The sequence below is a fragment of the Trachemys scripta genome, chromosome 11, assembly GCF_013100865.1.
Source record: "Trachemys scripta elegans isolate TJP31775 chromosome 11, CAS_Tse_1.0, whole genome shotgun sequence".
NCBI classification, from domain to species: domain Eukaryota; kingdom Metazoa; phylum Chordata; order Testudines; family Emydidae; genus Trachemys; species Trachemys scripta.
Genome location: NC_048308.1, coordinates 11,367,534 through 11,388,956, shown reverse-complemented (window position 1 = coordinate 11,388,956; position 21,423 = coordinate 11,367,534). Strand labels below are relative to the sequence as shown.

The 21,423-nt window shown below is 44.5% G+C and overlaps 1 protein-coding gene across 3 annotated transcripts in view; it reads left to right on the top strand.

The window, feature by feature from the left end:
* The window catches only part of SLC12A8 (solute carrier family 12 member 8), an 88,288-nt gene that overhangs the window by 36,897 nt on the left and 29,968 nt on the right, over positions 1–21,423 (top strand). For all 3 annotated transcript variants that reach the window (XM_034786255.1, XM_034786257.1, XM_034786256.1), the window contains 2 exons: positions 6,403–6,516; positions 19,163–19,250. In XM_034786255.1, coding sequence (XP_034642146.1) covers positions 6,403–6,516; positions 19,163–19,250 — 202 coding nt within the window. The remainder of the gene's footprint in view (positions 1–6,402; positions 6,517–19,162; positions 19,251–21,423) is intronic.

Sequence of the window (21,423 nt, the reverse complement as noted above, 5' to 3'; positions counted from 1 at the left end):
ATGTCCTGCCTGTAACAGGTTGGCAGCATTTGCTGAAACACCCCACACAGATATTTCACAGGTGTTACTGGGGAAAGGGTTACATAAGTTCTACTAACTTTCTGAGATAGGTGTTAGTCCACCTGGATATAAGGGAGGCCAAAGTGACTCCCTCATGAGAGAGGATCTAGGGTGCGGGCCAAGTAGTGACAAGGGGGGAGCCCGAGGAGCAGCCCACCTTGGGGAGGTTTGAGCTGGACTTTATTTTATTGTTAATTTCACTGTTAACAAAGCCCAATCATAGAAAGGTGGCTGTGGGGGTGGGGAGAGTAGGGGTTGTCTTTTGACTTTGCAGTGTGCAGACTTTGTTTTTTGAAGCAGGTTGGGAAAGGCACTTACAGTACCATTCATTTTCCTCCTTGGATCCCACACATCTTCACCACGGCCTTTTGATCATGATAACTCACCAGAGATCTATACCATTTCAAGTGACCTTCACAGTTTTACTGTTTGTGTCTGATTTAGATTAGCAGGCAGGGACAGTGAGTTCCCTTATGTTTGTGCATGTCAAAGGAGATTATAACTGAATAACAATCTTAACTAAAGTAGCGTGAGTGGCACCTGCACTGGGTCGTGCCTCAGTGAAGCTTGCAAAACTGTCATCATAACCAGTGGATCCCATCTTGGTTGGCGTCTGCACAAGAACTAAATCCAGTTGTTTATGTAAATTGGAAGGCAGGGACAAAATGTTAGCAAGCAGTTGTGCCACAATTTCCATTGTGATTTGTAGCATGAAATCCTACAAGCAGATGAATTACAGAAACCATTTACAGACCTTCAGGAATCCACGTGCATGCAAGTTGTTTTTCTTCTAAGGTTTAACCCTGAATGGGAGATCATCCACTCAGATGTTTGGAAACTAATCCCTTGCACTGTGTTAGAAAATCACTGTGCGTAACACTGGAATGGGTTACGTGGGGAGGTGGTGGAATCTCCTTCCTTAGAGGTTTTTAAGGTCAGGCTTGACAAAGCCCTGGCTGGGATGATTTAGTTGGGAATTGGTCCTGCTTTGAGCAGGGGGTTGGACTAGATGACCTCCTGAGGTACCTTTCAACCTTCATATTCTATGATTCTATGATTAAAAAACATTTAATTATTTATACACAGTGCAGGAGACATTGAGAGAGACCCACACCATAATATCCCATAGCCCAATGGCTGGGCACTCTCCAAAATGCTGTTTCAGTGGTTTGAGCATTCACCTACTAAACCCATGGTTGTGAGTTCAGTCCTTGAGGGGGCCATTTAGGGATCTGGGGCAAAAGTCTGTCTGGGGATGGGTCCTGCTCAGGGCTGGTGCTACCATTAAGGCAAACTAGGCGGTTGCCTAGGGCGGCAAAAAGCGGTGCCCCCAATTTTTTTTTACAGTGTTCCTGCGTTGGGCTGCCAGCGGTGTGCTGACACGTGCGGCTCAGACTCCCTCTCCCAGCGCAGCAGCCGCATCACTTCTCCCGCCTCCCAGGCTTGCAGCGCCAATCAGCTGTTTGGTGCCGCAAGCCTGGGAGGGGAGGAGAATTAGAGCAGGGGCGGTGTGCTCGGGGAGGAGGCGGAGCAGAGGTGAGCTGGGGTGGGGAGCTGCCGCACGGCTCCCCAGGGCGGGAGCTGCTGTGGGGGGGCGCCTCAGAGTGGGGGGGAGCTGCCACAGAGGGGGGCGCGTGAGGGGGGAGGGGGGGCGGGGAGCTGGCAGAGGGGGGGGGGGGGGGGGGGGGTGGCACAAAGTGGAAGTTTCGCCTAAGGCGCAAAACTTCCTTGCACTGGCCCTGGTCCTGCTTTGAGCAGGGGGTTGGACTAGATGACCTGCTAAGGTCCCTTCCAACCCTAATATTCTATGATTCTGTGAAGACTGAGGACTTTGCAAGTGTTTTGGCAATGGTGGTGGAGAGGAACAGGGTCGACTTCAGTGAGGAAACAGACAGGATTTAGTGATTGAAGAAGGAGAGGAAAAAGAGAAGAGGAGATAATTACTCTAGCACTGTACAGTTATGCTAGGCTCCGCTAGCCCCACATCTTACCCTCCAGGATCCTGAACATTCTAGAGTCAGCCCCAGAAAACATCCGGCAAGAAAAAACTTGCTGACTGTTCCAGTGAGAAAAATCCAAGCCAGGTACCACTTTGTGGTATTTGTAATAGAAACGTGGTGGTTTATTTATTTTTATTAAATCTGACGGTCTTCCAAGAACTTCAGCATCCACCTTTATGCGTAAATCTCTAACCACAAGTACAGTGTAGTAAGTGACGATCATTTGGTGGAATGTTCTTTAAGGTAGTTTTCACTTGTGCATGATTTAGTTCCATGGTCAGTCCTGCCTCCCTGCCAGGGTTTGCTTAACTTTAAGCTTATGAGTAGGCTTTTTGAATCTGGCCAAAACTTGACTAATTTGTAATGAGCTCCAGGTTGCATAAAACTTGGCAGGGCAGATATCCTTTATGTAGTTGCATAATGGGCTGACCCCAAATAACCACTGCTTGCTGGCAGGGTCTCCAAATCAGTCATTTTCCAAGATCTTAAAGTGCTAGGCAGAAACCTCAGGCTCTGCACACAGCCAGCCCACTAAGGTGTGTCCTGTGTTCTCGAGCCCCACGTCTCAGAGCTGACTCGAGTCTTTTTCTCTTCTTCAAACTGAAAAAACCCAACTGTTAAAATTCTCCAAGGGTGAGGAGAAACAAAGCTTCCACCATCAGCATTTAGAGCTCAGTGAGGGAGCTTCTCCTCGCCTTCGGTGAGAAGTGTTGAGAGTTACGGATGCTTTCTGTTTCCTTTTGGAATATACCGCACAATGTGGGTGAGGGATCTGAGTACAATGTGAGCTAAATCCTGTGCCTCCTCCGTTCTCCTAGGGATCCAACCGACCCCTTCTCTAGGCGTGACTTTTTCTCAAAATCTTCTCATCAGGAGCCATAAATGAAGCTGAAAGCAAGTTAGCTCTCAGCCTTTATTTGGACTGTAGCTGACATCTTTTGGTTTGTATACAGTGTGTCTGTGATTGTGGCTGATACCATAATAGCAGTGGGTAAAATGGTTAACACTCCCTCCAAAATCCAAAAGCGAGGGCGCACAATGGTCCACAAGGACATAAAATAAGACCCAGCACTGTTCTCTCTTTCAGATTTGAGGGTGAGGATGATGCTGGTCAGGGATAACTTTCCTCAATAGGCATTTTGTATTCATCTGCCAAGGCAAATGGAAGAACAAACAAATAGTATGACTGTTATACAGCACACTCACAGTGCACAAGATACTTCACAAAACAAATAGAGGGGCCGTATCCAAGATTAGATGTGTTGCAGCGAGTGACCGTAACTAATAAAGAGGGGGAAGATTGGATGCAACGAAGGGAAGAAGCACAAGGATCGCTAACGTTCTGTGCATTTATAAATAAATTAGATGCAGGTGAGTGGCCTATTGCCAGTGCAGCCCCCAGTGTTCAAAGTTTGGGCCCCTCTTACATAAGGCCAACCAACAGTAATGCCATTTACTTTTTAAGCAAGACTCCCTACAAAAATAAATCAATCTCTAGTATTGTATTGTCATACAAAGGAGGGTTGGGCTCCAGAGTACTTACTGCAAATGCTTTTGGTTGGGCTCCAGAGTACTTACTGCTCTCCTTTGACTACATGCTTGGGATAGGAGAGACACTCTTCCCAAAATAATTCTTCAGTTGAAAAACAAATTTTCCATCAAACAATAGTTTTGACAGAATATTTTCAGCCAGCCTTACTGCAACCCTAACTTGGGCAAAACTTCCATTTAAGTCAACCTTTTATGTACTTGAAAACTGTTGTCTCACCTCAGTCTTCTCTTCTCCAGACTAAGGTTTAAGTATAGACATACCATGAGTCTCTTTGTGCCTGAGGCTTGGTCTACATTAGCAACTTTTGTCAGTATAATTACATTGCTCAGGATTGTGGAAAATCTGTGCAAAGCAGTTATACCAACCTAACTCCCGGTGTAGACAGCGCTATGTTGATGGGAGAAAAATTGTTGTCCTATCCTCAGAGGTTAAGTAGAGGAAGCAATGGGCTTAAATTGCAGCAAGGGAGGTTTAGGTTGGACATTAGGAAAAGCTTCCTAACTATCAGGGTGGTTAAGCACTGGGACAAATTACCTAGGGAGGTTGTGGAATCTCTGTCATTGGAGGTTTTTAAGAACAGGTTAGACAAATGCCTATCAGGAATGATCTAGTTATTACTTAGTCCTGCCATGAGTCCAGGGGATTGGACTAGATGACATACTTAGGTCCCTTCCAGTCCTATACTTCTAAGATTCTGTGATTTAAAAAAAAAATAGTAGCAAGACCTTTTTTTGTGTGTGCTTTTTGTCAGTGAGTATCCATTCATGCCAAGGCCACCCAGCTGATGAGGATTCGGTAGGCACTTTTGATTATCCTTAGGAATTTTCTGTGATGGTTTCAAAGCCCTGTTGTTCTCTGTGTTTTTAGAAGTAAAATTTGTAGATGTTTTAAGCAGAGCTCTCTTTCATCAAAAGAGTCGTTTACGTTTTCTTTGAGGCAAAGGACAGCTGTGATAGAGTCTACACTCAGTCACCTTTTCTCTTCATGTGAAACACTGGTCATTGCACTGAACACTCATTTCACTGGACTGTTAGTTCCTCATAAACACAGGGAAAATTCTCATTGGTATAATAATATGCCGTGGACAAATATTTTGTAGTTATTACAGCAAATGTTTTGATTAATGAAATGAAAAACCAGTACAGTTCATGTCTCCCGAAAGAAGTTCCTGTAACACTAGGACACCATATGAAAAACCAGGACTGTCCCAGTCAACTGAGACAATATGGTCACTTTATCTATAGCATCTGTTGTATGCATCATTTACTACTTACCACATTTCCATGATCCGAGCCATTTTTACTATGACCATCCCATGACCTTTCCTTAAGCTGTCAGCCTCAAATATGTCTGGCAAATTCAGATGGTTTAATTTGCAGTATCCAAGTCTGCACTGTGTGGGTGGGTGGTGGAGAGGGGAATAAATTTCGTAGATACTTTGAGATTATCGTTTACACAGTGCTGATCTCTCACCAGTTGCCTTTTTCCATACTTCATAACACTTTTCCTTTTTTTTTTAAATCAAAATTCATGTGTGATCTGGAAAAACTTAGCATGAGGTGGGTGTGGGGAAGCATGAAATCTCCAGCACCAGCAGAAGGTACGCCGTTATTGGCATTTGTTTTTCATTATGATACATGTTTACACACCAGTTTAAACATCTGCTGAAGATCTGGGAAGGAGTTTTTTTGGTCATACAACACAGCCATGTGTTCATCTACATTTTTGAAACCATAGTGCAGCCACAGAATAACAGTGTAGATGGGGATGATAAGAATAAAACTTGACGTGGGAGTCTCTGGCTATAATATAGGGCCTTATTTTTTTCAGTCTGTGTCTGAGTCTAACCTACAGGAGAGGACCTAATCTACAGTACATCAAGTTTATCTCAGCTGTGAGTTTATTGATAACATGTGCTTAAAGATACATTGCATGTATTGATTGATGGCAACTCTCACAGTCAATGTTTGTCAATTGTAGACTTAGGGCTTCTTTACACGGGGAAACTGACAGGCAGATCTATAGTGGTAAAATTATACTACAGTGCTATAACTCCCATGTGGACACAATTCTGGAATAAAAGTGACTTTATTTCAGTATAATAACTGCTTTAGAAGCGGAGAGTTTTATACTGGCATAGCTATAGTGGGATCATTATACTGCTGTAGTTCTGCAAGTCAGTTTCTCCATACAGACAAGCCTTTATAGATATTGTGAGCCTTGTCCTCAGCTGGCTTAAATCCAGGCAGCTCTAAGGATTTCAATGGTGCTGTGAGGATTTATACCAGCTGATGATCTGACCGTGCCCATTTTCGTTGTATTTAGCTATAGTTTCTCCAGAAATTTAAAATAGGACTGAGCATATTTTCCTGAATTCATATTAGTTATTACAAATGTAGGGCTTAAACCAATTGGTATGGTCACATGTGTTTGGAAAATAGACTTCCCCAATGGCGGGGGAGGGAGAGAGAGAGTATGTCTACACAGCAACTAGACACCCACAGCTGGCCCGGGCTAGCTGACTCACGGGGCTCAGGGCAGTGGGGCTGTTTCATTGCTGCGTGGACAGCCTGAGCCCAGAAGGCTACACAGCAACGAAACAGCCCCGCAGCTCGAGCCCCGTGAGCCCGAGTTGGCTAGCATGGGCCAACCACGGGGTTTTCTTTGCTGTGTAGATATACCCTGTGTGTGTGTGTGTGAGAGAGAGAGAGACTGTAAATAAGGATTTCCATCTATCCGATTCCAAATCCATTTTCTTATAGTTTACATTTAAACCCCTTGTGTTTGCAGAACATGGCTTTGTGGGATATTCGAAAGAACTTATGTTTAACAACACGCTACCAGACTACAGTACGGGGGAGTCCTTCTTCACTGTTTTTGGAGTGTTTTTCCCAGCTGCTACAGGTACTATACATTTTATTACCTACACTGCGTTATAGAGGCGAGCCCACATAAACAATGTGAATTAGTCTAAGCACCTTTTCAGGGCAGCAACGCAAGCAGCTCTCCTGATTATCAGAGTTGGCCATGCCAGCCTTAGTGAGTGCATGGTGGATCAGTGATTCTGGGATTGCCTCACATTCTGCACAGCTTCATTGCACTCTTTAATTTAATCTTCTTTTTCCTAGTGGTCAGAAATTCCATGTTGCTTTTAATCTATTGGTGCTGAGCTGTAATTGGCGTGACCTTCTAATTTTCATGCCTTTTTTCCCCTAATGGACACTGACTCTTTTATCTTAACTCCTTGATACAGGGAGCTGGGATTTCTTTGAATGCAGTCCACTGTTATCTATGAAACCTGTCCGGACTTCCAGACTAGAGGGTTAGGCATTGGTTTAGGTCAGTGTTATTAGGCCATAGTATTAATCTACCCTATCACATTTGATAGCACTTACCTATAATGGTGATGAACAAGATTTATTTCCTAAATTTTGGGTAATAATTCTTAAATGCTTCTCCTAAAGTAGATGAGCATTCCCATTTCATTTTAGATGGGGCAACTAATGCACAGGTAAGTTTTGCCTAAGATCACACAACAAACAGGGCCGGCACAACCCATTAGGCGACCTAGGCGGTCACCTAGGGCACTGCGATTTGGGGGGCGGTGACCACGGCGGTATTTCCACGGCGGGACCTTCCGCCGCCTCTGTGGGGGGGCGGCATTTCGGGGCGGGACCTTCCACCGCCTAGGGCAGCGGAAAAGCTGGCAGCGCTCCTGACAACAATCAGTGGTAAAGTTGCAAACAAAACCCGATTGTGCTGAGTCCCAGCGCTTTACTCAATGCCTTAGCCCACAGTTATCCTCTCTCCCTAATTATAGATTTTTCTTTGCATTAGCCTCTCAGCATAGCTACTGAGAGACTCTTGCTAATGATTGTTGCTGTGCTGATGTGGTGGTATGTGTAAGGTGAAGGCTGGTGGCGTGGTATGTGTAGTACCATTGCTTATCATTCCAGCTGACACATTTGTTAAATTTAATTGTGGATTTGGTTTTATTTCACTTTCCTAAATTAACTAAAAGACCATAAAAAATGAATCTGGCAATGCCAAGTGGGAATGAAATCTCCATCAATTCGAGTTAGAATTCCTCTTGTTGATGCTGTTTTTTTGCTATAAAAAGTACCGATTGTAAGTAGTTTCCATGGTGATGAATCCTTGGATTATAGAATGAACTTTCAGAGGATTAGCTCTAAGCAACTAGCCGAAAGTCATTAGCAGAGTTGCTGCAATACAGGGAGACATATTATATGGTTTCATAAAACAGACGAAATACATGAGTGTTCCAGTAGCATAAATACTTGTTTTGTTAGAAATCTACCTCATTTGCCTTGGAGGAGCAAGTGTTCCTGTTACTTCCCTTTTGTCCCAAAATATTCATTCAGCCAGCTGGATCACCAGGGCTACGTGAACTTACTGCGAAGACCGACTGAAGAATCTTTCTTTCAAGCGCTTGCCTGGCCTTTTACAGAAGGGAATCGCTTCCCGTTTCCTTAAACACTCCTGTAGTTCTGTTCTGCTGCTGCTGATTATAAAGGGAGTATTTGTCAGAGCGGGGATAGAGGGGGTAGTGACGTCTCGGGCCTAGCAGAGTGTCAGGGCACATTCAGCACTCAGAAAGGCTTGGCCTCTGAGCGTCTCCTGTTTTATGCATTTTGTTGAGTAGTTGGAATAGTTGCTCTTTTGTTCACTCTCTATGGAAGGACTGCAGCACTTTAAAGGATAAAGGGGGAGGGATAGCTCAGTGGTTTGAGCATTGGCCTGCTAAACCCAGGGTTGTGAGTTCAATCCTTGAGGGGGCCATTTAGGGATCTGGCACAAAAATCTGTCTGGGGATTGGTCCTGCTTTGAGCAGGAGGTTGGACTAGATGACCTCCTGAGGGTCCCTTCCAACCCTGATATTCTATGATTCTAAAGGCTTTTGAATCTTCTATCATTGTGTTGCCTGCAAAACCTACAGGCTCAATCCTGCAATGATGGGAGCTCCCTTAACGTCCTTTCACTTCCACGGTGGTTGAGTGTGCTCAGTACCTTAATGGAGACTGGGCCATTGTGAAAGTGCTTGAGTTATTTCTTATTTGCCTCTCATTGAACTCCCTTATGCTAAGTCCAAACAGGTTGGGCAGTGATTTGGCAGGCAGCTTCTCACCTGGGCTCAGTGAGAGTTTGTTTTACTTTACTGCTATCTTGTCTAGTGGCACCATGTGCTCCCTCCTGGGAGAATCACTGTTCTGAGTCCAGCCTCAAGCTGTAGCATCCCAGGAAAGGTAGTGGTGGATGGTATTGGTTTTCCTTTCTCCCTTACCTGTGACTACTGGCTATGAGGAGGCTGCCATGTCATCCCCATGTCTGGAGTGCAGCTGCTCCTAACCATCTAATAGGGAAAAAAGGAGTACAGTAGAACCTCAGAGTTACGAACACCAGAGTTATGAACTGGCCGATCAACCACACACCTCATTTGGAACTGGAAGTATGCAATCAGGCAGCAGAGCCACCCCACCCCCACAAAAAAGCGAATACTGTACAGTACAGTACTGTGTTAAACGTAAACTACTAGAAAATATAAAGGGAAATTTTAAAAAATAGATTTGATAAGGTAAGGAAACTGTTTCTGTGCTTGTTTCATTTAAACAAAGATGGTTAAAAGCAGCGTTTTTCTTCAACATGGTGAAATTTCAAAACTGTGTTAAGTTAATGTTCAGTTGTAAACTTTTGAAAGAAGAACCATACCGTTTTGTTCAGAGTTACGAACAACCTCCATTCCTGAGGTATTCGTATCTCTGAGGTTCCACTGTGTTTATGACACAGCTGCAAAGAAAATTAGCCTTAGTGTTATTAAATGGTTCTTCATCGCTGCTGATTCTTGGCAGCTAGGAAAGTCAAAGCTAATAAACTGACAGAGCTTTAAATAAGTTCAGTTTATTATTTCATTGGTTAGTAGTTGTAATACCAGTAGTAATACTGTAGCCCATGAAAGCTTATACTCAAATAAATTTGTTAGTCTCTAAGGTGCCACAAGTACTCTTTTTTTAGTAATACTAAAGAGTCTTTTAAAATACAGCTTTGTGCAGTGTACAGGATAATTAATTGGGTTGCTACGGACGACTTCCCTCGTTTTGGTTAATCTGTTGTTTGGAGGATTTAAACAATTCCCTGCCAGTAGCAATGTGCCAGTGATGATTGTGTGATCTTACTCCCATTCCTGTTTGTATGAGAGCAGTGCATAGAGGCCCCATCCAGGTACCAGTGTGTTAGGTGCAGTACGTACAGAAGAATTTGCCTGGAAGAACTTGCAGTATGTTTGGACAAATAAAAAGGTGGGAGTAAGGAAGTACAGGGAATTGAGGGCTTGTCTACATTTAAAATGCTGGGACTGGCGCAGCTGCACCTGTGCAGCGGAGCCAATGTAGCTCTTCAGTGAAGTTAGGTCGGTATAACTGCATTGCACAGGGGTGTGGATTTTCCACAACCCTGAGTGACACAGTTATACTGACATAAGTTGCTAATGTAGACCAAGCCTCAGGCGCTCACAGGCTCATGGTGTGTCTATACTTAAAGCACTACAGCACTGCAACTGCACTGTCCTGGGATTTACGTCTGTGAGTGAAGAGGAACTTCATAGGAAGACACCATGAGAGTTCAAGTTCAGATTCAGCAATAAATAGTGGTTAAGGTACACTTTGTGGAGGAGAAGCAGTTTGTGGAGTTCTGTATGATGGGGACTGAGTGGGGTTTGGAGATTGGAACTGTCCCAGGGTGAGACAGTTGTCATAGGGCAGTGGTTTTCAACCTGTGGTCGGACCACGTCTAAAGGGTCTGTGAAAGGTTGTTGTTACCATAGAACAGTGTTTTCAATCTATGGTCCATGGACCCCTGGGGGTCCGCAGGCTATGTCTAAGGTTTCCAATGGGGTCTGCACCTCCATTTGAAATTTTGTAGCAGTCTGCAAATGAAAAAAGGATGAAAACCACTATCATAGGGTATAGAAGTAGAGGATTAGAGTAACGGAAAGTTCTTTCCAAACGCCAGCCTTTAATAAATCAGTTATTAATACTAGAAAGCCACACACGTGAATTAACATTAGAGACTGGATATGTATCATTTAAGTGATATTTAGGAAACTCTGCTGCTCTGTGTAATGATGGGTGAGGCTCCGATTACGTGCAAGTCCCTATGTATCTCACCGCCTGTGAACAAACACTTTTCACGGAGCAATCACTGCATATCTGACCAATCAGTCCTCATCCTCAATGGAAACCTGCACAACACTTTCAAAAGAGGAGCCTCAGAGCTTAAATCCATAAGTTTGCTAGACACTAAAAATCATGGTCTTAATAAAGACATTAGATTTACAGCTTATCACAACAACCTGTAACCCTCTAACCTGTATTTTTTGTCCTTTGACTGCATAGGTGTTAATTAGCCACTTTGCCTTGAATTGTTTCTTAAATTATGTGTTAACTACTTATGCTAAACCATCTATTCCACCTTGTATTTGATGTGACGTTCCCAGTACCTTTCCTAGACCTGAAGAAGAGCTCTGTGTAGCTCGAAAGTGTGTCTCTTTCACCAACAAAAGTTGGTCCAATAAAAAATATTACCTCACCCACCTTGTCTCTCTGAAGTGAAGCTGAGTAAATTGTACTTTCTGGGGATTTCATAAAAAAAAAAATTAAGGACATGGTCCAAATTCTGTCCTCAGTTTTTCTGGATTTTCAGTGATATGACTCCAGTGATGCGAGTGGAGTTAGTTTTACAGTTAGGCTAGGTTGCCTGATGTCCAGTTTTTGACCGGAAAGTCTGGTCAAAGATGGTCTGTAGGGTGTCCAGTCAGTACTTCTGACTGAAAAAACAAGGAGTCCTTGTGGCACCTTAGAGACTAACAGATTTATCTGGGCATAAACTTTCGTGGGCTAGAACCCACTTCATCAGGTGCATGGAGTGGAAAATACAGTAGCAGGTATCTATATACATAGCTTATGCCCAAATAAATGTGTTAGTCTCTAAGGTGCCACAAGGACTCCTCGTTGTTTTTGCTGATACAAACTAACATGACTACCACTCTGAAACCTTACTTCTGACTGGACACCAAAAGTCCGGCTACCGCTTGTAACCGCCGGCAGCAGCCTATCACCCACACCATGTCAGCCTGGCCCAGGGCATGGGGACCAGGAGGGGCCTGGGCAGGTGGCAGAGCAGCACAGCGGTGGGAGGAAAGGTGCCAGGTCATCAACCCGTGCCAGTCCCTTCTCAGTTGGGGCTGCCTCGGACCTGTATCTCGTGGGCAGGCAGGCAGGCTCTGTGGCAGCTCCCAGCCTGGCTCTGCAGGAGCAAGTGAGTTCCTGGGGAAGTGGAGGCGGAGTGAGCGAGTGATGGGAGGGGGAGTGAGTGACTGGGGCAGGGGCCTGTAGTGTCCAGTTTTAAGAAATTTGGCAACCCTAAGTTAGGCCCAAATTCTGCTCACAGTTTTCTTTCCATGTAATAGCCATTTAAAACATTTCAGAGGGAAGTAGAATGCAGCTGGCTTTATTCTTAAAGTTCTGTAATTTAATGAAGAGGTGATCCGTGTGTGTGTGTGTGTGTGTGTGTGTTTACACATGCGCGTTGCTGGCTTGCATGTGTATTTATGGGCATGGAGGATTATTGATTATGTCATAAAGGCTAAAATAATTACTTAGATGGAGTAAAAATACCTGTATTTTTATAACTTCACCAAAGCACAAATGAATGAATATTTTTTCAAAAAATTGTGGGTGAGTGCATTCCTAATTAGTCTGCATTATTGCCGTGATTTCGCATGTACATTGGATGTGTGTGTGCAAATGGTCGTGTAGGCAAGGAGTCAGAAATTGCATAGCTCATATTGTTGCTTGCAAAACTGCATGCACAAACTGGGCACACAGTTGTTGGTGCATTTTTGAAAATGAAGACTTAAGCTTGTCTTAGGCAAAGAATGCTCTTTTTTTTTATTTCTATTAAGACATATTTATTTCTATTATTATTTCTGTATTGTGCTGTTCATAAAAGCAATACAGTGTTCTTCAAGTGCTGGTCTCCATATGGATTCCTCTGTGGGTATGCATGCACTTCATGCTCCTGTGACCGAAGAATTTGTGCAGGCAACGTCCATTGGTCCATGACTGCACCCCTGCGATTTTCGTGTGCTACACTGATAGCATAAGGGGCAGATTGGACCGACTGCCTCTTCAGTTCCTTCTTACCATCACATGGCCTGAGTCGGAACCTCCAGTGTCAGGCCCTGGCTGGGGGGTACCCCTCTGTACATTGGTCAGAGATATCAAGGAGTGCACCTCCTAGCAGGAGACCTGATGCAGGAGTGCGGGAGAATACACCTATGGACCCACTGTCAGGGTTTCCTCAGGAGAGCAGGGGATGCTGTCATAAGCACAAGAGCAGCCCTCCCCCCCTCTAAGTCCACTCCAAAGAGGATGGATCCCTCCCTGACCCTGTCCAAGTCAGGAAAGTCTTTGTGCCTAGCTCCCAAAGCCCTAAGCTCCAGGGCCATGATAAATAAGCACAGTGCAGCAAGTCACTGCTACTACCAGACTCCACACCAGCAACACCACTATCAGGGCAGTGAACTGCCAGTGTCAATGAAGAGCACCCATAGGGAATCTCAGCCACCGGGGGTACCACCACAACCCCGTCTGGATCTGCCAACTCAGAATCTTCCTACATCAGCTCAGTCTGTAAAGCCTGACCGCACCCTGTGCACCCCGGGGAGAACAGAAAGATACATCATTCCGGGGGACATCTTTGCTCTCTTGGATCCACAGTCTCCCCTGTTGTTGGGACTGACCCTCATCAGGGAGATTTTGACCCCACCAGGAGATAAATGCTATGAGAGAAGTCTGTCTCCCATCCTGTCTACTAGCCATGGCTTCTCTTCAATGGAACTGACAACACTGCTGATCGAGCCAAATCCAAATCCAACAAGAAGGTTGGATATACTGGAGGAACTGTCATTGCCTCCACGAGGAAGATCAGTCCAGACAGGAGAACCAGAGCTACCTGGAACCAGCCTCCCCTACCCAAGCAAAACGCCTCCCTCAGGATCGGTGGTACCCCAGGCGTTGGGGACCTCCACAACATACCTTCGATCCTTCCTACTGCTCCTATTACCGGGATCTGTATGTAGTAGAGAGTCATATTGCCCCTCTGTCTTCTATACAGTCAGAAGGAAGTTTTGGTTGCTCTCTTTGAAGGAAGACTATGAGCCGAATCTACCGGTTCTGCCAGTACTGACAAGAGTATCTTCCTCATCTCCTGATGAGGCGGTCTCCCCAGCTTTGCTGTCCCCTCGAGATGAGCACAAGCAACTCCAGGAGCTGCTACCAAGGGGGGAATAAGAATTCCATATCTCCTTAGAGGAAGTCCAAGACACACAACATAAATTCCTAGACATCCTGCAACCACTGGGATCCAGCTAGTTAGGACTGTATGGCATGCACTGGCAACATGTACCCCTACCTCCAAGAGGGCAGAGAAAGATTACTTTGTCCCAGAAAACAGAGCAGAGTTTCTATTTACCCACCCGGTCCCGAGCTCTGTAGTTGTTCAGGTTGCCACAGAGAGATCCAGGCAGCAACACCCAGGAGCCACCTCCACCAATAAGGAGGCCAACTGTGTGGACCAGCCGGAGAGGACGGTGTTTACATCTACTAGCCTCCAGTTTAGTGTATTGAATTGTCAGTTGCTGTTGGCTAAGTATGATTTTCTGAATTATTAAACTTTTCTAGATTTCAGGGACAAATTGCCCCATAGGGAGAGGGTTCACTTGCAGGCTCTCATTGATGATGACAAGCTGGTGGCAATAACTTCATTACAATCTGAGGTTGATGCAGCCTGCACCGTGTCAAGATCAATGACTATTGCCATTGCCTGGGAATCATGGCTACACTCTAGGGTTTCTCAGGGAGGTCCAGAACACCATAGAAGATTTGTCCTTCTATAAGACCAATCTTCTTCATGAAAAGACAGATGAAACTTGCACTTGCTAAAGGACTCCATGGCAACCCTCTGCTCTCTGTGTATATATCCATCAGAGAAAATACAATAAGCAATTACCATCAGCACTCTTATGAACCTCTTCGTAAAAGGCAGAGGCTGCAATGGCCAGGACACCCTGCACCTTCCACTTCAGTCACATTAACCCAACTTCCCGGGCCAGCCAAAAGCTACTTTTAACGAGATACTCAGAAGTTGTGAACCACTGTTGGTGCCATCTCCACCCAATCCCCAGGTCTCCTTTGGTGGCTGCCTAGCACTCTTTCCCCACAGTTGAAGGTCAATAACAATGGACAGATGGTTGCTGGATATCATCCATTGAGCTATTCCATAGAGTTTCCCTATCCCCCCCACCAAAACCTCCTTCCCTGTCCCTTTTCAGGGACCATTCTCACCAGGAGATCCTCCTCCCAGGGGATAGAATGCCCCCTTCAGCAGGGAGCAATAGAGCAGGTATCTCTTCAGCATCAGGGAAAAGGGTTCTATTCAAAATATATCCTAGTTCCCAAAAAGACCCAGTCTCAACTTGCAACACTGACATTTTTATTCACAAACTAAAATTCTTTGTGTGGTTACAGTGGCATCAATGACACCATCTCTGGAAAAGAACCCGTGGTTCACAGCTCTCAATGTGAAAGATGCATGCTTTCACATGGACATTTGCCCTTCCCACAGAAAATTCCTCAGGTTTCTAGTGGGTCCCGACAACTGTCAAGACAGGGCATTTCCATTTGTTCTAGTAGCCGCTCGCAGGGTCTTCCCTCGACATGCGACGAGCACCAACATTTGCATTTTACCAGCCGGGAATGAAACCGATTAGAAAGTCACCTAAATTTTTCATTGCCATAGCAGAACGGGTTTGAGGTCAAGCTGTATCCTCTCAGAGGATCTCTAAGTAGCTCTCCAGGTGTATCCTTAACTGTTATCGGAAGGCACAGCTTCCTCCCCCACATGGAGTAAGGGCTCACTCTGCAAGATACAAGCGGCCTCAGTAGCATCCTTCAAGAGGTCCCCTGCTTGACATTTTCAGGGCAGCTAAGTGGAGCTCCTTCCACACATTCATGAGGCATTATGCCTTGGTTCAAGAGTCCTCCACTGATGCATCCTTTGGGCAGAAGTTCTACAAGCAGCTATACCACCTGCATCCTCGCACCCTCCTTCTCTCTAAGGACGGCTTGTCAGTCACCCACTGTGGAATACACATAAGGACCAGCACTCAAAGAAGAAAGGAACATTAAAGTTACTTACCGTGTTGTAACTGGAGTTCTTCAAGATGCATGGTCCCTTTCTGTATTTCACTACCTGCCCTGCTTCCCCTCTGCTTTGAATCGTGGCATGATTTGTGGTGGAGAAGGAACTGAAGAAGCGGTCAGTCCGCCTCATCCCTTATGCCTTCTGTGCAGAGCGCAAGGAGAGTAGGGACACAGGACCAACGGGCACTGCTTGCAAAAATTCTCCAGTCTTAGGCACATGAAGCACATGTGTACCCACAATGGAATATAGAAAGGGACCATGTATCTCAAAGAACTCCAGTTATAACAAAATAAGTAACTTACCTCTTGAGGTCATGTTACTGTGAAATATCTTTGCACTGAAACTGAATTCTGGAATAAACTGCATCTGGTGTTTCAAAGTGACCACAAATAGATTTAGAAATCTTGGGTTAAATAATCTGCTGATGCAAACTGGCACAGCTCCGCTAAGGCTGTGGAGTGGTGCCAATGTACATGAGCAGAGAGTTTGGCCCCTTTTAAAAATGAACTCTTATCTGGTATTTTCCATTCCCCATCTGCTGAGGAATGAAGGAGACGAGGAATGGAAAAGGCCCTTGCTCTCTATCTTGATTTATCATGTAATGTACTAGAAAATGTAAAAATATTTGTCATATGACAGTGATATATGATAAATCGTAGGTGGTTAAGTTATAAACTGGAGGTGGTGTAGCTGTTGATTGTCTGTGACCTATGATGTAGGTAGTACCCTTCTGCAAAAGTTTTCATTTGTCCATCGCATGGATAATTCCCAGAATAGGATTATATTGGGCGTAGTTGTGATGTACAGGCTGTCTCGATACTCCCTTGGTTTCCTGGCTGAATTGACCACGTTTTTATCCTGCCTTGCCCAGCAGCTTTGCCGTTATCTGCTTTGGGAGATAGTGGGTCTGTGTGGAAAATCCAGGCTGCTATCGGATTGAAACAGAGACGTGGGTAATTCTCTCTGAGAACAATCTGCAGATAAGATTGTTCAAATTTGGAGGGGGATGAATGCTTCCATGGGGGCTGATCTATGTCTGGAGGAGAGAAATGTCCCAGTTTCTCAAGTTGATCTTTTGGACAGTTTTTCTTGTTGAGAGCTAGCATTTTTGAGAGCACTCCATCCTACTGCTTGCCAATCAGACACATTCTTTCTTGTATTTAACTGGGAAGGAGGACTTATTATTGTTAAGGGTAAGCAGGTTGCTGCTTCGTTGAAAATTGTTGGACCTGCTACTCAGGAAAGCACTTCTTGATGCTAATCTTCTTCAGCTATCACCCTGTCTGTAACATGTCCTTTGTGGACAAGGTGATTGAGAATAAAACAGCAAGACACCACCTGTGACTCCTGAACTTCCTTGGTCCTCTTCAGTAAGATCTGAGGTCTGCGTGTTGTATATAGGAGGCTGTTTGGGCTCTGTGGTTGATGATGCTCACATTCACTCTTGTGCACTATCTAATCTATCTATCATACCTATATGGCCCCATTACTGTACTATCAGAGTGGCTTAAAGTCCTTCGTATACTTATCCCCATACACCAGTGTGAAGTAAGGAAGTATTATTATCCCCATTTCAGAGATGGGAAACTAATGCTGCACAGGAATGATGGAGTCAGAGTTTGGGTGGTGAATAAGCAACGACCGGCTCCAATTCAGCACAAGTCGGTGCCATTTTAAGGCGCTCCTATGAAGTGATTGGCCCTTGTGTGACATTTCTTCCTGAGCCAAAGACTCGATAGGAGCAATTCATCTTGGCAAAAACCCCACAATGAAGGGGACTCATCGCCATGCCAGTAGACTATAGTCTGCAAGGGGGACCTTCCAAACACTTTGCATGGTAATGAGTTGAACTGAGGAGGAAGGAAGTTCAGTGGTTAAGGTGCTATCCTGGAACTGACTCAGGGTCAATTCCCTGCTCTGCCACAGACTTCCTGTGCAACCTTGGGCAAGTCATTTGACCACTTAGTTTCCCATCTGTGAAATGGGGATAATAATACTTCCTTACTTCACAATGGTGTATGGAGATAAGTACACTAATTGTACACTGAAGAATTGTGTTCTACTAATAGCATACTACTAATAGTGTACTACTAATTGGACTAACTGTCCAAATTCTCATCATGTTTTTAAAGTAACATGGCTACTTTTCTCTTTACCAGTATCTGAATACTTCTAGGAAGTGTGAAAAAGCTATTTTGACCAGGAAGGATAGTATTGTGCTTATGGCACTGAACTGAGACTCAGGCACTGTGGGCCAGTCACTTAATCCCTTTGTGCCTCCGTTTGCCAAGCTGCAAACTGGGGGATAATTCTCCTTTTCTTCTATCCTTTTGTCTGTCATGTCTATTTAGATCGTAAACTTTGTGGGGTAGAGAGGATAGCTCAGTGGTTTGAGCATTGGCCTGCTAAACCCAGGGTTGTGAGTTCAATCCTTGAGGGGGCCACTTAGGGATCTAGGGCAAAAATCAGTACTTGGTCCTGCTAGTGAAGGCAGGGGACTGGACTCAATGACCTTTCAGGGTCCCTTCCAGTTCTATGAGATAGGTATATCTTCATATATTATATTATTACTGGCATATAAATAATAACAAGAGTTTAGTTAGATTGTTCTCAGTTCTACCATGTGCTTTCTGTGTGACTTTGGGCTTAACACTTAACCTCTCAGAGCTTCAGTTTCCCTATCTGCAAGCTAGAGATAATACCTATCTCACCAGGGTGTCGTGAGCTTTAACTGACATCTGCAAAGCAGATTCTTGGATGGAAGATGCCATGTGCCTGCACAGTATTATTATTCTCTATCTGTTAAATGTGCGTGGGATCGTTGGTAGACAGAGACAGTACAAGCCATTTTATAATAAAGATTGTCTCTCCTGGATGTAAGAACCCATCATCTATTTGGGTCTAACTGCATGTGTCAGAGTTGGGTAATACGGCCTGTTGAATGGACACTGGGATGAATGGCAGCACTTTTCTATTGACAATTGAACAACGCTGTTTTCCATGATGTTTGTATTAAGATAAGACGTTTTTGTTTAAATTCATGCTTTTTTCTCATGTCATTGTCCAGCCTGCACAAAGGGTCCTTTGTGGGCATGTTTTTGGTAGCTTGTTACCATTGGATACAGGATTGAATGGTTACTTACTTACAAAGCTACGGCTATGGGGCAGATAGTGTTTTCAACAGTGACGTGACAAAGTATAGCTACAGTTCTGACATGATCAATAAATGATCTAATTCCAAATTATGTTTATCTTTGTCTACAACATGCAGGTGTGATGGCTGGGTTTAATATGAGTGGAGATCTCCAGAAGCCTGCGGCCAGCATCCCACTCGGGTCTCTGGCAGCTATCGGCATTTCGTAAGTCGCTTGAAAGAGAGTGAGAAGAATTTACTTTCTGTTTAGAGTGTGCCCTGGATGTGACCAATCTATTTCATATTCCAGTCAACCTTTTATTACTCACCCATCTGGAAAATTAAAGTCTGGCTCTTGTTCAAATTATCATCTATTACCCCCTCCTACTCTGGATGCTTTTAGTGAAGAGATTCATTAATGCGGATATAATCAATTCTTCTCCGCCCCCCAGGCTCACTTCCTGATACAGAATATGTATTAACTCTCGAATTGTCAGATTGGACTACTCTGGAGCAGATTTCAAAGTTGTTGGATTTGGGTTTCTTTAAGAAAATAAAAATTACAAGCGTTCTAAAGAAACAGGCAGAGTCGTTTTCTTATATTAGCTGACTTGTTGCAGCTACATTTCTCAAGTACTTTTTTTATGAAGAATGACTTAGGGTTTATCCTCACATGATGGGATGGGAGGTGGATCGGGCTAGCATACCTAGGAGGTCAGGTGGGCTGGTCTAACTGTGTCCACACTGAAATATTTAGTGCGCTAGTTCGCGTCGAGCTAGCGCCTCTGTGTACCTCCCCCACTGCAACTTGAGAACATTGATTCTTGTTCTGTCATCTGCCACCACTGAGAAGAGCCTAGGTCCATCCTCTTTGGAACCCCCCTTCAGGTAGTTGAAGGCTGCTATCAAATCCCCCCTCACCCTTCTCTTCTGCAGACTAAACCCAAATTCCCTCAGCCTCTCCTCATAAGTCATGTGCCCCAGCCCCCTAATCATTTTTGTTGCCCTCCGCTGGACTCTCTCCAATTTGTCCACATCCCTTCTGTAGTGCGGGGACCAAAACTGGACGCAGTACTCCAGGTGTGGCCTCATCAGTGCCGAATAGAGGGGAATAATCACTTCCCTCGATCTGCTGGCAGTGCTCCTACTAATACAGCTCATTATGACATTGGCCTTCTTGGCAATGAGGGCACAATGCTGACTCATATCCAGCTTCTCATCCATGGTAATCCCCAGGTCCTTTTCTGCAGAACTGCTGCTTAGCCAGTCGGTCCCCAGCCTGCAGCTGTGGATGGGATTCTTTCTTCCTGACTTTGCACTTGTCCTTGTTGAACCTCATCAGATTTCTTTTGGCCCAATCCTCCCATCTGCCCCTCAGTTCCCTGCCCTGCCCCAACAACTCCCACCTGCTTGTGCATGGTGAGATGTTCTGATTTGTGGAAGGCTACACCTCTGTCTGTGCTCCTTACCCTCAGATAGAGGCAGGAAGGACAAGGTAAAAGTGAGGCAATCACGTTTAATATAATATGCAGCAGACTTGGCGTACCCACTTGCAGGCATTTAGGAAGAGGTGAGTTTTAAGGAGGGACTGAAGGAAGATGTCCATTTACATTGGCTCACTTCCCTATTTCAGACATTTCTCATCTAGTTGTTCTTTCTGAGGCCATTTTTTCACATACAATAGAACCAGAGTTATGAACTTACCGATCAACCACACCCCGCATTTGGAACCAGAAGTACGAATCAGGCAGCAGTAGAGACAAAAAAAAAAAAGGAAAAAAAAAGAAGAAGCGAATACAGTACAGTACTGTGATAAACATAAACTACTAAAAAAATAAAGGGAAAGCAGCATTTTTCTTCTGCATAGTAAAATTTCAAAGCTGTTCAGTTATAAACTTTTGAAAGAGCAACCATAATGATTTGTTCAGAGTTACGAAAATTTCAGAGCTATGAACAGCCTCCATTCCCGAGGGGTTAGTAACTCTCAGGTTCTACTGTATTTCCCCAAAACATAATGGCAATTTTTGAATATTTAACTCACAATAATAATAATTAATTAATAATTAATACAGTACCTAGCTCTGATATAGTGCTTTCCATCAGTAGATCTCCAAGTGCTTTCTTTACAAACGAGGTAGATTTAATTATCCCCATTTTCCAGATGGAGGAACTGCGACAGAGAGATTAAATGATTTGCTCAAGGGTACATGTCGAGGCAGTGGCAGAGCCCAGCTCCCCTGAGTCTCAGTCTAGTGTGCAATCCACTAGGTCACACTGCTCCCAGTAATGGAATAATGGGAGTCAGGCACCTCGGCACTTTTGAAAATGCCACTAGGTGCCCATCTGCACATTTCAGTGCCTAAATAATTTTTAAAAATCTGGCCCTTAATCACGTGCTT